Source organism: Tachypleus tridentatus, chromosome 12 (assembly GCF_004210375.1).
Source record: "Tachypleus tridentatus isolate NWPU-2018 chromosome 12, ASM421037v1, whole genome shotgun sequence".
Taxonomy (NCBI): domain Eukaryota; kingdom Metazoa; phylum Arthropoda; class Merostomata; order Xiphosura; family Limulidae; genus Tachypleus; species Tachypleus tridentatus.
Window position 1 is genome coordinate 100,553,832 of NC_134836.1, and position 15,367 is coordinate 100,569,198.

Consider the following 15,367-nt stretch of genomic DNA (forward strand, 5'->3'; position numbering starts at 1 on the left):
GGAGAACGTGGAACGGTTTTTCTGAAGCTCGTGCGACTTTTTATAAGTTATGAAATGCATCACAGATTCTGTTTAACTAGTTAGCCAATAGAGGGTGAGCGTGTAACTGTCTTTGTACAGCTAATGTAACTTGTGAATATATAAAACGTTTTTTTTTCCATTAAAAGGCATTCTTTAATTTATAATATTTCTAAAATATCTTTAAAATATGTGTTTTAATTAAAACAGTTTAGTGCACTCAGTTATACTGAGTGTGATTTTGTAAATTTTCCTTCACGTGGCGATGGTTTGGAAAATGGTGAACATCTACGAAATAGTAAAGTAGTAATTTACCAGTTAACTTTCGGGAGTGATTTTTAAAGGCTTTAGATGTTATATTTTTTTCAGTGGCAACGAGTTGGTATTTATATTAGATGCCTGGCATGGTCAGGTATTTAAGGCACTCAACTCGTAATTCGAGGATCACGCCAAACATGCTCACTCTTTCAGCCGTTGGGGGGTTATAATGTGACGGTCAATCCTACTATTCGGTTGTAAAAGAGTAGCCCAAGAGTTGGCGGTGGGTGGTGATGACTAGCTGCCTTCCCTCTAATCCTACACTGCTGAATTAGGGACGGCTAACGCAGATAGCCCTCGTGTAGGTTTGCGCGAAATTCAAAATAAACAATTTTTATCACGTGTAATATTGGTTTGTATAAAAAACAAATTTTTTTATAGAGTTGATTGTATGTTAGCCATGTAGCGCATGGATACATGCGATAACATAAATATTTTAGCTGTTTAATTAAATGTTCAATTTTGTTGGAGTAAAGATTATGCGAGAATTCGTACCCCGTGGCACAGCGGCATGTCTACGGACTCGCACTGCTAGAAACCGGGCTTCAATACCCGTGGCGGGCAGAGCACAGATAGTCCATTGTGTAGCTTTGTGCTGAATTCCAAAGGATCAATACATCTCTCTTTCTCACCTTTGTTATTCGTTGTTCTTTTAAGTGCGGTAAAATTGTTCTATTTAACTGTACTCTGTATGTAGTCTGTGATATTTAGAATTATTATTATAATTATTTTCTAGATGATTATCATAGTATTATATACACGTGATTTCAGCACATTTTCTTACGATGACGATATGCACGTGGCACATCTCAGATTTCCTCCGACTCCCGATCGTCGAGCTCCACCTACTCCACTATCGTCTTCGGCTCGGAAAGTATTTGGAAGTATTGAAAAAGGCTTAGATCGTATGAGAACTATGTTGACACCTCGTAAACGCCTTGGATCTACGTCTGGTACGGTTGATGGCCCTCGCCCAGTGAAGGTAAGACTTGTTATTCAGATATAAAAAAAACATTTAGAGCCCTGCTGACATTGGAAGAGGCGTAAATATTATAAAGTAATTTATAAATCTTTTAAAAAGTACTTTTTTTACGAGTATTACTGAATTTAAAAAAAGCATAATAACTGGCGACAACCGTAATAGTCGACTTGTACTCCATTGACATTAAGTGATTTCAAGAAAACTTGTTTTTGATATTCCCACTGTGACGCAGAGCGACACATATTTGTTTGCATATTGACGCATCTGTCAGTCAACTTGAGGATGAGATATCTTATGATTGGAGGAATGGATTATGACCAAACTTGTACAAAGATAAATGTATTACAGATCTGATTAAGTTTCAAAGACACTACAGTGATATGTTTGTGGACTTGTATAGCTAAAAACCAGTGTTTCAATACCCGTGATGGGCAGAGTAGAGATAGCCCATTGTATAACTTTGTGTCTAAATACAAAACAAAATTTATAAAGATCTCAAGGTAAAAATGGAGGCGTAACCTTTTCATAAAAAATTACTGTTGTTAGCTCTACGTTATACGAATTTCGAAAACCTCTTGTTTTCAAATAGCTGTATTTTCGAGTTCAAGATGAAAAAACATTTTGATGCACGAAATTATATCATTCGTCATGTAGCATATTGAGTTCGTAAATTACTTGAAAATTATTAGAAGGTGTAAATGAAACCTTTTTGTAAATATTTTACTTGACTTAAGATAAAAGTTATAAAACTACCGTAACACTATTTACTCTATACATTATAATTGTTTAACCTTTAGGCAGCGGGTATCTTATAAGTAGCAGCATTAATTGATGATGGTCTCCGTTTAAGAGTTACTTTACTGTGTTCAAGAGATGTACAAGTCAGAACGTATGAACAATTGAACATTGGAAGTTCAGGGTAAATCTAGAAGAGCAAAAACAAGGTTTGCTACCACTAACGGTCTCCAATATGACGGACAGAAGCAGGGGTTGGTACCACCTTATTAACGGTTTCTCCAATATGACGGACAGAAGCAGGGGTTGGGACCACCTTATTAATGGTCTCTCCAATATGACGGACAGAAGCAGGGGTTGGTACCACCTTATTAACGGTTTCTCCAATATGACGGACAGAAGTAGGGGTTGGGACCACCTTATTAACGGTCTCTCCAATATGACGGACAGAAGCAGGGGTTGGTACCACCTTATTAACGGTCTCTCCAATATGACGGACAGAAGCAGTGGTTGGTACCACCTTATTAACGGTCTCTCCAATATGACGGACAGAAGCACGGGTTAGTACCACGTTATTAGCGGTCTCCAATCTGATGAAATCGTGAAATTAAAACTAATCATGCCAAAATTTTACGTTTAGGAAATACTTTAGTTGAGTTAGCTCACTGTATAAATATTATATATATGGTCTCGTGGTTGGTGTGCAAAACAGCAACATAAGGTGTTTTGTTATCCAGATTAAACACTGGCATTAATAATATAAACGTTAAATACAGATTTTTTTTATTTATCACTTCACAAAATGAATTGGTTTAGTTGAGAAGCAAATCACTGACACATTTTAAGGTGTGTAAATAAAGATTTAGAAGGACAGTGACTTTTCAAGTATCCCCTAAGGATATTTACTGCTAGTGTGTATTTTTGTTTAACACCTTAACGCTGTTTTTTTCCCTCTAGTTTTTGATGTTTTTCTTGGATAATTCAACATTGAGTAATATCAGATTTACGAAACTGTAAAAAGAGCGAATATTAAAACTTTATATTTGGAATAACGTGGTTTTATTAACCTAAACTTAGTATGTTGAAAGCATCCATCATTCTGTGGTCATTAAATGAACTAGTATTTATATATCCATAAAATCTGAAGAGTATATCATTACTACGAAATAAGCAATCATGGTTATATTGTACGAGTATCTACTGTTCCATCAAAGGTTGACCTTTTCTTAAAAAAACAGAGTTCTGCTTATATATATTTGAATTACAGCCGATGATTTATAGTAAGTACACTAATTGCGTTTGGATTTTTTTTTTTTTATTACTGTGGTTGAGTCTTTTGAGTGTTTTTCAGATGCAGAGAAAGACAGACATTACTGTATGGGGGAGAAACGGTGAGTAATAAAATTGGTATGCGAAAATCTCGACTATTTCGAACGAAGGAACTAAAATTACTGTTGATAGCATAGTTTGAGTGGCGTCAGTCGCCTGTTTTCCTGAGGAAATTGGATACGTGTCTCATGAAAGAATATTTTCACGATACCAAAGATCATGAATTTGTTGTCACATTATTCTGCCTGAACGTGAACGACTGTATATTACATTTTAAAACTATCACAGGTTCCTCATCAGTATACCTAAAAAGTGTATATTAAGAAAATGAGTAATTTGTCAATTATACATTTTTTGTGTTTATGTATATACATAATAATTACGTCAGTGTATATTGGATAACGTGTGGAAAAGTTACGATGTGTGGTCTGGGATTGACTTTGTCCTTCACCATAGCTTTTTACATCAAAAATTGTGAGGTCAGGAAATAGTGCATAATCATGGTGGACGAAAAGGACAGTGGTTCACACTTATCATCCACACCGGGCCTACTTTAGAGGAGTGGTTCTCAAATTGTAGTCTACGGGTTGGTCCAAAATGTATTGTGGTGCGCATTATTCTTATTAAATGTGATGAACCCTCAGTAATACTCTGAAAATATTGGAACATGTAAAGATTGATAGCCAATAAAAAAAAAAAATATTATTATTCAGCTCATGTGATTTGTTTTTTTCCTACAACTTTAACTCATGAAACCCAAAGGCAAAGTGTTAATTAAAAAAAAAAATATTAATGAGATGTCTACCTTAAACTTCATTTAGTCTTGGGGATTTGTTGATTTATTTGATTTATAAGTATTCGGCGAAGAAATCAACGAAGTGTAAACACTATACAGTCAACAAAAAGTAATTACTGTTTGCGCCATTTACGTGCAAATTCGCTTAATTAACAATGCCACAACAAAAACCCCTGTTTCAGTGAAACTTTTTCGAAGCACATTTTTGTTGATTCTGGGCCCGGCAGAGCCAGGTAGTTTAAGACGTTCGACTCAAAATCTGAGGGTCGCACCAAACATTCTCGCCCATTCAGCTGTGGGGGCGTCATAAAGTCACGGTCAGTCCAACTATTCATTGGTAAAAGAGTAGCTCAAGAGTTGGCGGTGGGTGGTGATGACTAGCTTCCTTCCCTCTAGCCTTACACTGCTAAATTAGGAACGGCTAGCGCAGATAGCCGCTCGAAATTCAAAAACAAGTTTAGTCTATCCTTCCAGGCATGAACTTCAAACAAACTGATAAATATTGTCTATATGTAATTTTAATTGCATAATATCCTTGAATATTCCAGATGTAATAATTGATTTTCTCAATAGATGGCACTACTTGTTTTAAAGAAACTGTGCTATTTTTATATTAGGAGTTCTGTCACAAATGCCCTAGCATATTCTTCGAAATGAATTATGGTGTGCTTATTAAATATTATTAGCAACAAAATATGATATTCAGCAAAATTCCTAAAACTAATATTCAGTAACAGTAACAAAACATATTTCACAACCTCAAACAAAGGTTTTTCAAAAACCAAAATGGGTGTGTACATACATCTTCATAACATTTTGGACTCAAAAATTGTCAAAAAGCCGTTTATGGTATTAAGATAGTTAAATTTAAATGTCGTGAATGGGGTTTTACAAAAAAAAAAAGTGAATGAAATTGAGCGTTTGGTAACGTGCAGGCTTGCTATGCTCAAGGGTTTCGGGCCCGGCATGGTTAAGCGTGTTAAGGCGTTCCACTCGTAATCCGAGGGTCGTGGGTTCGAATCTCGGTCGCACCAAACATGCTCGCCCTCCCAGCGGTCAATGTGACGGTCAATCCCACTATTCGTTGGTAAAAGAGTAGCCCAAGAGTTGTCGGTGGATGGTGATGATTAGCTGCGTTTCCTCTAGTCTTACAATGCTAAATTAGGGACGGCTAGTGCATATAGCCCTCGAGTAGCTTTACGCGAAATTCAAAAAGCAACAACAAACAACAACAGCTCAAGGGTTTCAAGTAACTTTTTTTTTTTTTTCCTAGTGATTTTATCATGGTTAAAAACTGCCCACGGGAAGGTCGCGTCCATGTTTCGTTTGATCTTAATGCAGTTGGTTGATCATAAACCAAGCAAAGCCTAACGTAACGCAAGTTATTTAATAACAGGTGTATGTAGGTGTCATTGTCCCTTTTCTATTTTTTTAAATAAAGGAAGAAATCGTTTCCAAGGTTACTCAAAATGGTTTAAAATTGGTTCTAATTATACTAGTTAACGCAGACAGAACGCCATAATATATACTTTTAAGTTTTCCTGAGGACAATTTATCAAGACATGGATATGATTAACATGATGAACGATTACATTAACCATAACAATCATGTACACGTTTCTTGCAATTTCCTTGGAGGTTGGAGGAAAATCAGGGTTAAGCAGTGATCACAACTTGGTGAACACGGGTTAGGGTACTCGTCTTGACCTGCTTGTGTTTAGTTCTAGCTAGCCAAGTAAAATTTAAAAATAAAACAAGCTAAGCCTAACATTAGTTCAATATATTAGTCTTTCTTGAACTTTTGCGTTCAATTAAATTAGGTCTCTGAAGTTTCACATTTACTTGTAAGTATTTCTAGCATTATTTTTATATGTAACAGGATTGTTTGTATTAATTTCCACAATGTGTAGAGTACAAGGTCACAAAATAAAGGTATCTAAGTATATTCTTTTTTTGGCATACGATGCCACATAATTTAGCTAAAATTAGAACTATAGTAAGGGCACCCGCAATTAGTACTTACCATTTTACATTGTTTAGTATATACAATGTCTCCGCTAACACAGTGGTAAGTCTACGGTTTTACAACGATAAAATAAGGGGTTCGATTCCCCCAATGGTCTGAGAAGATAGCTCGATGTGGTTTTTGCTGGAAGAACACAAACAACTATATACAATATTGTCAGAATTGTAAGCACAATAATGGGGCCTAATTCCAAATTATAGAATAGAGTAGACCTGCTGAACACTGTACAACGATTTTAGTAATAATATTCTAGATCAAATCAGTAAAGGTAGCCATGAGAAAATCTAATAACCTAACGTACATAAGTAGTTGAGAACTGTAATTTTAAAAATGTATGTTGTAATGAATCATACTGTTATATTTTTTGTTATTGTTTAGCCTTCTTTATATTCATGTTATTTTTTCTCTTTGCTCTTCAGGCAATGTATAATGTGTCCACTGCACGTGCTGTCGTCACCCCTGACCATCTCCTCGAGTCTCTTCGAAATGCACTTCTACGGAAAGGAATCGTATGTAAACAGAAAGAGTACGTTCTAAATTCTAGTCTTTTCTCACTTCACTCTTCCTCGTGATCAACTGGCTCATTTTCCCATCTTGAAAATAATTTATTATTCTATTATTTATCCACATTTTAAACGCCATTGCTTAAATTGGGATATGTCAAAAGTACCAACTATAATTCACGTTTCGAGAAGTGTCAGGGCTAACATCCTAAGAACACACGTGCATCAATTTGCATACCAATGCGAAACAACTTTATTAAACATTTAATGTTTGATTTTACTGTAGTTCTTTCACACTTTTTCACGTGATTAAATGTGTATTTATCTAGACTTGGAAACACAACCAAGAAACGTTAACGAAGTCGAAATTAAGTTATATTTTTTTTTCTATTTTGATGTCTTGCAATATAAAATGAGTAATCAGTGAAACTGACGTACAGAAAGCTACATAAAAACACATGAACGAAAAAACTTTTCACCTCATTAGCGTTTGAATACCGGTTATCTGATAGGAAATACCACATTTGACTCGGTGTATCTGTTTCTAGCGTGATTCACGAATGTCTCGGGCAAAATTGCTGGTGTTCACTTGCTTTGAAGTACGCTTTCTTGATAACCGACTCTTCTGTGTGAAACGTGTGGAACATGTTACAGTCTGGAAGGTTTTTGCACATTCTTGGAAAAAAAAAAACTTGGCTGTCTGATATCTTACACACTCAAGGACAAAAGAGAAACAGAATTGTTTACAATAACGTAAAGCAGTAACGAAAAGAAACAATGGTAAAAGGGGTTGTTTGGAAGCTTAGCAGAATATACACAGTGATAGGGATGCATAGGTCATTGGCTTCCAAGTACGTTAAAAAAGTAGGCTTTGGCTTTGAATACTTTCAAATGTATTTTTGGTTGATAACAACTGTTTGTTTTGAAAATATTTAAAAGAGAATCGATCGCATAAACTTAACGACTTGTTCTTTTAGATTCTGTAACCTGAGCGAAATAATTATGGTTTGAGAAATTACCATATAACAATTTTTTTGTGGCATTTATTTTTTGTAGTAAATGTTTGTTTATTAGATCGTTGAATACGTACCCGTACTTGGTTATCTATGATTTTATTTACTTAAAAACCTCCTTGGATAAGAAGTTTACCTCGATATGAATACGATATTTACAAAATCGAACTGAGATTACTTTGATATTTAGAGTACTTTAAAATAATATCGATTTGAAGTTTCGTCTCAATTGTATTGTTTTAGGGATATAACAGGGGGCCATGAACATGAAACTTAAATATGGAATAAAAACTTAAGAAAAATTGGGGAAGAAAATTCGAAATCTTTACAACGAAACTTGTCCCCCCTTTTATCTTTAGAACATACACTGAAGACGTGGTTATTAACTGTACCAGTTGTTTTAACATAAATATTATTATTCCTTTAATAAGAAATAATTAATCTCAATTTCGATAGGCCCCGTAACGGCCAGGTGGTTCAGACGCTCGATTGGTAATCTGAGGGTCGCGGATTCGAATCCCCGTCACGCCAAAAATGCTCGCCCTTTCAGACGAGGGGGCGTTATATGTGACGGTCAATCCCACTATTCGTTGGTAAAAGAGTAGCCCAAGAGTTGTCGGTGAGTGATGATGACTAGCTGCCTTCCCTCTAGTCTTACACTGCTAAATTAGGAACGGCTAACGCTGATAGCCCTTGTGTAGCTTTGCGCGAAATTCAAAACAAACCATTTTGAAATGTACGTGTGGCATTACTCTCTGATAATTTGCATTTCTGAATTTGTTTCAATCTTTAAAATCTATACTAATAAAACAGTGTTTGTGTGTCAGACACTCAGTGCCATAGCTGTAACAAGTAAGAACCTAGAGACCTGAAACTATATAGATACTACGGGTGTGCACCTCGGTGTTATTTTTATTATATACAGACATTTCTCTACGTTAAAATACCTTGTTTTTCATTTGTGAGTTTTCGGCTCTCTTATCGAAGCCTTCATCCGGGTAACAAAGTCTTGAGTTTGAAACTATTTAAAATAGGTATTTAGGCAACGGTCGTAGTGACAACTGACATCTGGTATTAAAGTTGTTAAGTACGTAGAATTATGATAGATCTAGAATATAAACCGATTGCTTCGACATAATAAACCTAAGAAAAATACAATTATAGATATATAGAGAATAATAAAGGAATATTTCATTATCCAAGTAATACATTGTAAAATTAAAGGTTTGAGTTTACATATAAACCATACAGATACTTTGTTTGTGTACTTTCCTAAATACGTCGTAACCCGAGTAGTCTGGGTAGCCCAAAGAAAGATTATTAACACGAGATGTGAACAAGAGCTTGGGTTTTATTCGATACGATGTTTTTTTTTTTAAATTTCTAATTACAAAATTGTTATTGTTCTGTATTATTTCAAAGAAACCATGTGTAAAAGTATTGGAATTCATATTATTGGCGGAAGTGCTTATATTTAAATGCTTGTTCGCCTATGTCTGAAAGGAAGAAAACAAACTATATCAAAATGTGTGCGATGTTAGAAAAAAATTAGACTTGTATATAGAAAAAATATTGTGGTAAAAATGTTATTTTTACTAATTTTATCATTTACGAGTCCTAGTGACTGTCTGTTTGAACAAATAAAATTTTTGATTTTCAAATTGATTAGAAATATTTTAAAGTGAAGGAGATACGGATGATGCAGAATGTACCTAAAGGTGGCGTTGATAGCCTTGCTGCTGTGCGCCATAAAACGCCAAGCCTAAAGGTGAGTTTGTGTCTGTTTATTCGCATCTTTCAGCCCATCTTGTGGTAGGGCTATATAGAGCTAACTAAACACACTTTAGGTCTGAAAAGAAACGTGAGATTTAAAGGAATGAAAATGAAAATTGACGGCCAAACTTTTAACTACACTTATTGATACTTACTGATACACTTAGCATAAATAATACTTGATACGACTGTACCACTTGCATTTTTTTTTTTTACCGACCATTACGCCCAAAGCTGAACAAAAAACGCAAGTGGTACAGTCGTATCAAGTATTATTTATGCTAATTGCTTAAGCTAATGTTACGTGACGCTAAACGCTCTTTAATTAGGGTAATTTCTTGAGTGTTAGTAATTTGTGCTGTAAAGTTGGTAATGAATAATCAATTACAACCTCTGCCCATATGATTATTTTGAAAATTTAATTTAGAAACTACTACTAATATAATTTGCTTAGCCTAACCAATACCTATGTCTTTGCACGCCATTTCTCCATAGTTTTGCTGCTGTGTAAATCAATTGTTTTCATTCGAATGACAAAACTTTCACCCGAACTCAAAGGTGAAACTGTAGTAACAATTTCAGACAGATAGATCACGTGACCTTTTGCGTAGGCGTGTGCAAAAATTTTAGTCAAAATTGAGCAGTTTTTGTTTAATAACTTTTCACGTGTGGTATATCAAATGAGACTCCTCCTAACTGTAGGTGGAAAAGATCCATCAGTTTACCAAATTTAAATCAAAAAGAAATTTAAGTATGTTTGTTGCGAAGAGCAAATACAGTAAGAAACTCGATCAATATTGGATGTTTTTTCTCGTGTAATTATTAATGGTTTACCTTGGAATTTGGTAACTGATGTAAGAATCCAGTGGAGCACATTTTCTGAATATATGCAATAGTTTGGATTAATACAATCCGAGATGCAGAAAGCGGATTGTTTGGTTGTTTGGTTGATTTCATGTTTTAAGATACTAAGCAGCTTGGCTATCTGCGTCAGCGGAAGGCGGAAAATTACTTAACTGTCACTCCTGTTAATAACGCGCATTAATACTACAGCTGGACATTTACTTACATTTTCCATCTACCCACCTAGTCTGACAATTTTGAAATCTCTTTTCAGTACGCGATTTGAGATTCATCAATTAATCGATTGCAAAAAACGCGTAGTCGAGAAAACTCAACGGAATGGTCGATATAAAGACGAGATTACTTCTCTTCTAGTTCTATCGTGAAAGCCTAGAGCAATTATCGACACATTGGAAATATTAAGCTTTTAGTTCGGGTTTTTGGAAGAATTCTGGTTGGATTAGGTTTTAGTTTTTTTAATGAACACGGGACTTCTGTAAAATTCTTTTGAATTTATGTGCCTTTAAGTAGAACATATCATTCTTCCTGTAATACTGTTACATGGTAAATTCTAGATATTAGAGTGAAAATGGTTTAGACTATAAAAAAGAAGGTTTAAGTCCAAAGTGCGTTTAGTTGGTTAGTAGGACGTTCAGGTGGCTTACTGCATTAAACGTGAACGTTTACATGCTCAGGTGGCTTACTGCATTTAACATAACGTTTAGGATATTCAGATTGCTTACTGCATTTAACATAACGTTTAGATGTTCAGATGGCTTACTGCATTAAACATAACGTTTAGATGTTCAGATGGCTTACTGCATTAAACATGGCGTTTAGATGTTCAGATGGCTTACTGCATTAAACATGGCGTTTAGATGTTCAGATGGCTTAGTGCATTAAACATGGCGTTTAGATGTTCAGATGGCTTAGTGCATTAAACATGGCGTTTAGATGTTCAGATGGCTTAGTGCATTAAACATGGCGTTTAGATGTTCAGATGGCTTACATTAAACATGGCGTTTAGATGTTCAGATGGCTTAGTGCATTAAACATGGCGTTTAGATGTTCAGATGGCTTAGTGCATTAAACATGGCGTTTAGATGTTCAGATGGCTTAGTGCATTAAACATGGCGTTTAGATGTTCAGATGGCTTAGTGCATTAAACATGGCGTTTAGATGTTCAGCTTGGCATTAAACATGGCGTTTAGTGCATTAAACATGGCGTTTAGATGTTCAGATGGCTTAGTGCATTAAACATGGCGTTTAGATGTTCAGATGGCTTAGTGCATTAAACATGGCGTTTAGATGTTCAGATTAAACATGGCTTAGTGCATTAAACATGGCGTTTAGATGTTCAGGTGGCTTAGTGCATTAAACATGGCGTTTAGATGTTCAGGTGGCTTAGTGCATTAAACATGGCGTTTAGATGTTCAGGTGGCTTAGTGCATTAAACATGGCGTTTAGATGTTCAGATGGCTTAGTGCACTAAACATGGCGTTTAGATGTTCAGATGGCTTAGTGCACTAAACATAACGTTCAGATGTTCAGGTGGCTTACTGCATTAAATACAAATGTACAAGTACAAGTTAAGAAAACTATCAATTTAAAAGTGTTCGTTACTATCAAACTGAATATATTTTAATTGTTTTTCTAGCTAGTGTTTTAAACATCGCATATTTCATACCGCAATGCCCCCTGGTGGTTCAGGTGATGGTAGGCATCCCTGGTCATTTTGAAAAAAAATTGCTGCAAATATCTGCGTCTTTGTTGTTGGTGTGGGAAAGTGTAGTGTAGGAATAGTTTATCAAGAATAGAACGGTTTAAAACTTGATATTACGACATATGTATAGTAATGGTAAGCCACGACTGTGTACAGATAGGTTAAACATTTTACAGTTATATATTTTTCAGAGTCTTTAATAGGCCATGTCTTGTTGGAAGTCTCTGTTTCGGTCTTGCGCCAACACTGGCGTGAGAGGATGATGGTTATAATCCCATGTATGAATCAAAAATTTATGAAAAGCAACAAAAATATTGGGAAAATATGAAGGAGATGAGCGCCATTGCCTGAAGTGTAGGACAATCTCTTCCGTTCGTGTACTGTGTATAAGTATAGCAGTGAATATTACCTATGTAGTTTAACGTGTCTAGTCATATTTCCATAGATGGAAATCATTGGAATCGTTAATTAAATAAGGCTTAGCACGAACTACAATACGTATACAGCATACTTTCCCTGGTACTTAAGTCATCTGAATCGGTTAATCCAAGATGAAAAATAAGACCAGCATCTTTCAGTTTCATTGTTGTTGTTTTTTAATAATGTTTACAGTTGAAGTTATATCTTTTCTAAAACGCAAGTCAGCCATTTAAATTCGAGTAGTAAGGTTCTGCGTTCAACAAAACGTTTGTTTAGCTGTTTCTTCATTATTGTAGAAAGTGGCCAACACCTAACTGGTGTTCGAATTAATGTATTTGTTTGCATTTCTGCTCCGTTTGTTATCTTAATGGAAGAATTTCTCCTACATTTTCAGGGGAAATTGTGAGCTGACCGCTGGTTCCGGTGGGTATAGCTTTATCGAGATCTCGAACATAGATGCCACCAGCAAACTGTAGAAGGCCATTTCCGTTGGTCGATAGAACGAAACGACCTCCCGAGACTCGTGCCGCTGCGTTTTCCTCAATGCGCGTTGACAGCTTCCAGTCATAAATAACCTGTTCTTTCTCGCAATCTGCTTAATGTAACCTCAAAACCTCTTACTGAGAACTCACACCTCGTCTTTAGGTCCGGTAACCACTTACCTCCCGATGATTTGTTGGAATTAATATTGTCTTAACTACGCCCCCTCGTCAGAACCGACTTACTAAGAGACCAGTAGAAGTGATTAATTGGCAAATCATTTAACAATATATTTTGATTGTATCTCAGATATTACTGAAATGATCGGTAATTTTGAAATTTAAATCGCGTTCCACCACACGTTTTTAGTTGCTGTGAACGCATGGAACTTCATTTTAGTTGAACGTACAAACTCTAAAATCGTTTTGTCAGGCAAACTACAGAACAATAAAAACAAGTCGGAGTTAACCCTGCGATTGTTGGGAATTGTTGAATTCGAGAAAGTACAGCTGATTGGATGTTAATGGTAGTTTAAAAAGTTTTCAATGCAAGATAAAACCCGTATAATTTGAAATTGTTTTTCAAAATCGTTAGTAGTAATAGCTGTTAATTATAAAACTTTGTAGAATCGTTACTTGTCAATAATAGGACATAAATTCTTTTCATGGAAGTAGGGTTATTACTTAGTTTTAAATGTTTAAGTTATAAGCCTGAATGAAGTTTATATTGGTTTTTTGCTGGGTTTGTGCAATTTACAAATAGTTTGTTTTAACACAAAATCCTCCCTGGGTTATTTGCGCTTTATCCAACGAGGAGAATCGAACTCTTGATTTTAGCGTTGTAAATACAAAATTTTACCTCTGATCCACTAGGAGAACTTTACCAATATATAGGGGAGCACAGTAACCCTTTTTTGTTTCAAAACAAATATTTATATATGTGCCTGCATAGCCGATTCCTATATTGTATGTACCACCATTTACTTTTGAGTGTGCATTCTCTTTAAATTAGTACTTGAACCAATTTCTCCAGGGACCACTCTGGTGATTGTTCTGAGACACTAGTGTCGATAATGGCAGACACACACAGCTCTATTTCATTAATCAGCCAACAATGTGGCATCAGTATTAAGCCCCTTGAGGCCCTTAACCTCTCTTTTCTTTTTCCTGTCCGCGACTTACAAAAATTACTTCTTTATATCCTATCTCCCCCATAACGCAATTTATTATAACCAACTTACAAAATACCAAGAAATAAAAACTCATTGGGACGTAGAAACTTAATTCTTGGAGCAGATGATACGTTCATTCTTTGAAAAATGTTTTTATTGTATGACGAAGTGTGATACAAGTAGTTCCATAATTGTCTTTGTAAAACTAATGAAATTATAAAAATAATAAAAGTCTTCAGGGTTTGTTAGAATTAAAGGACAACTCGTTTTAAAAAATCAGATTGGAGGATCCGAGATTCGAGACTGGATGGCTTTAAATATACTCCATGCGTTCCAATGCGAGTGCATTATGACAGCTATTTAAATCCGTTATATGGGTTCGAAAGGCCTGACAGCCATTTTAACAACTGCCTTAATTCCCTTTTTTCTGTACTTCAAAATTAGAGACAGCGAAATCTGGATATTATACTTTTGTGTAGGTTGATTTTCGACCTTTTATGATCACCATCAATGGTGCAGCAGTTTTGTGACAGTCAGTGTCACTGTTGGTAAAAGTGGACGGATATTGTAATCAGGTTTGATTGATTGATAGTATTAAGTAGTAACAAAATGATTTTATTAAAAATAAATGAAGAATGAAACAAGTACATTATAACGTTTGACTATAATTGCTTTATAATACTATAATCTCTAGATGTAAACAAATGAATACCTTTCTTACTTTATTTTCAGTTTTAAGACTCTTGTTTCGGCTAAGTTTTTAGTGTTGTAATGTGTTTGGTCATAAACTTCTTTCATAAACCACAAGTATGTAATAGTAATAACTTTTGATCAGAGCAAGACAGTGTCCTAAATAGGTTATGCGCAGGAGGAGCTTGTTTGACTTGATTGATTTTTTATCAACCAATGAGAATCATCAACAAGTCTCAGCCTTTGACCGTATTATTCATCCATCATTGCATACTGTTCTGACATTGTTTATTTATCAGTTAATTGTGTTTTAAAATCTTGGATGTGTAACTACGTCAGTATAATAAAACACAGTTAAGATCGGTATAAAGTTTGATTTGAGTTGCCAAGTTACTGGTAAAAGATGGAGGTAAAAATTTATTTTTCGTTAGTGTTTTGTTTTATTGCAGACGATCTGACTGACGCTCTCAACTAAGCATGCGCAGTTTACTTACTGCGTACAGGAAATTACGGGCTGAATTTAAACTAAAAAATATAATACTCGTTG

The 15,367-nt window shown here is 35.2% G+C and overlaps 1 protein-coding gene across 1 annotated transcript in view; it reads left to right on the forward strand.

Moving 5' to 3' along the window:
- The window catches only part of LOC143234160 (maternal embryonic leucine zipper kinase-like), a 67,301-nt gene that overhangs the window by 44,959 nt on the left and 6,975 nt on the right, over positions 1–15,367 (forward strand). Inside the window, exons 14-15 of the mRNA XM_076471285.1 lie at positions 1,108–1,318; positions 6,624–6,730. Coding sequence (XP_076327400.1) covers positions 1,108–1,318; positions 6,624–6,730 — 318 coding nt within the window. The remainder of the gene's footprint in view (positions 1–1,107; positions 1,319–6,623; positions 6,731–15,367) is intronic.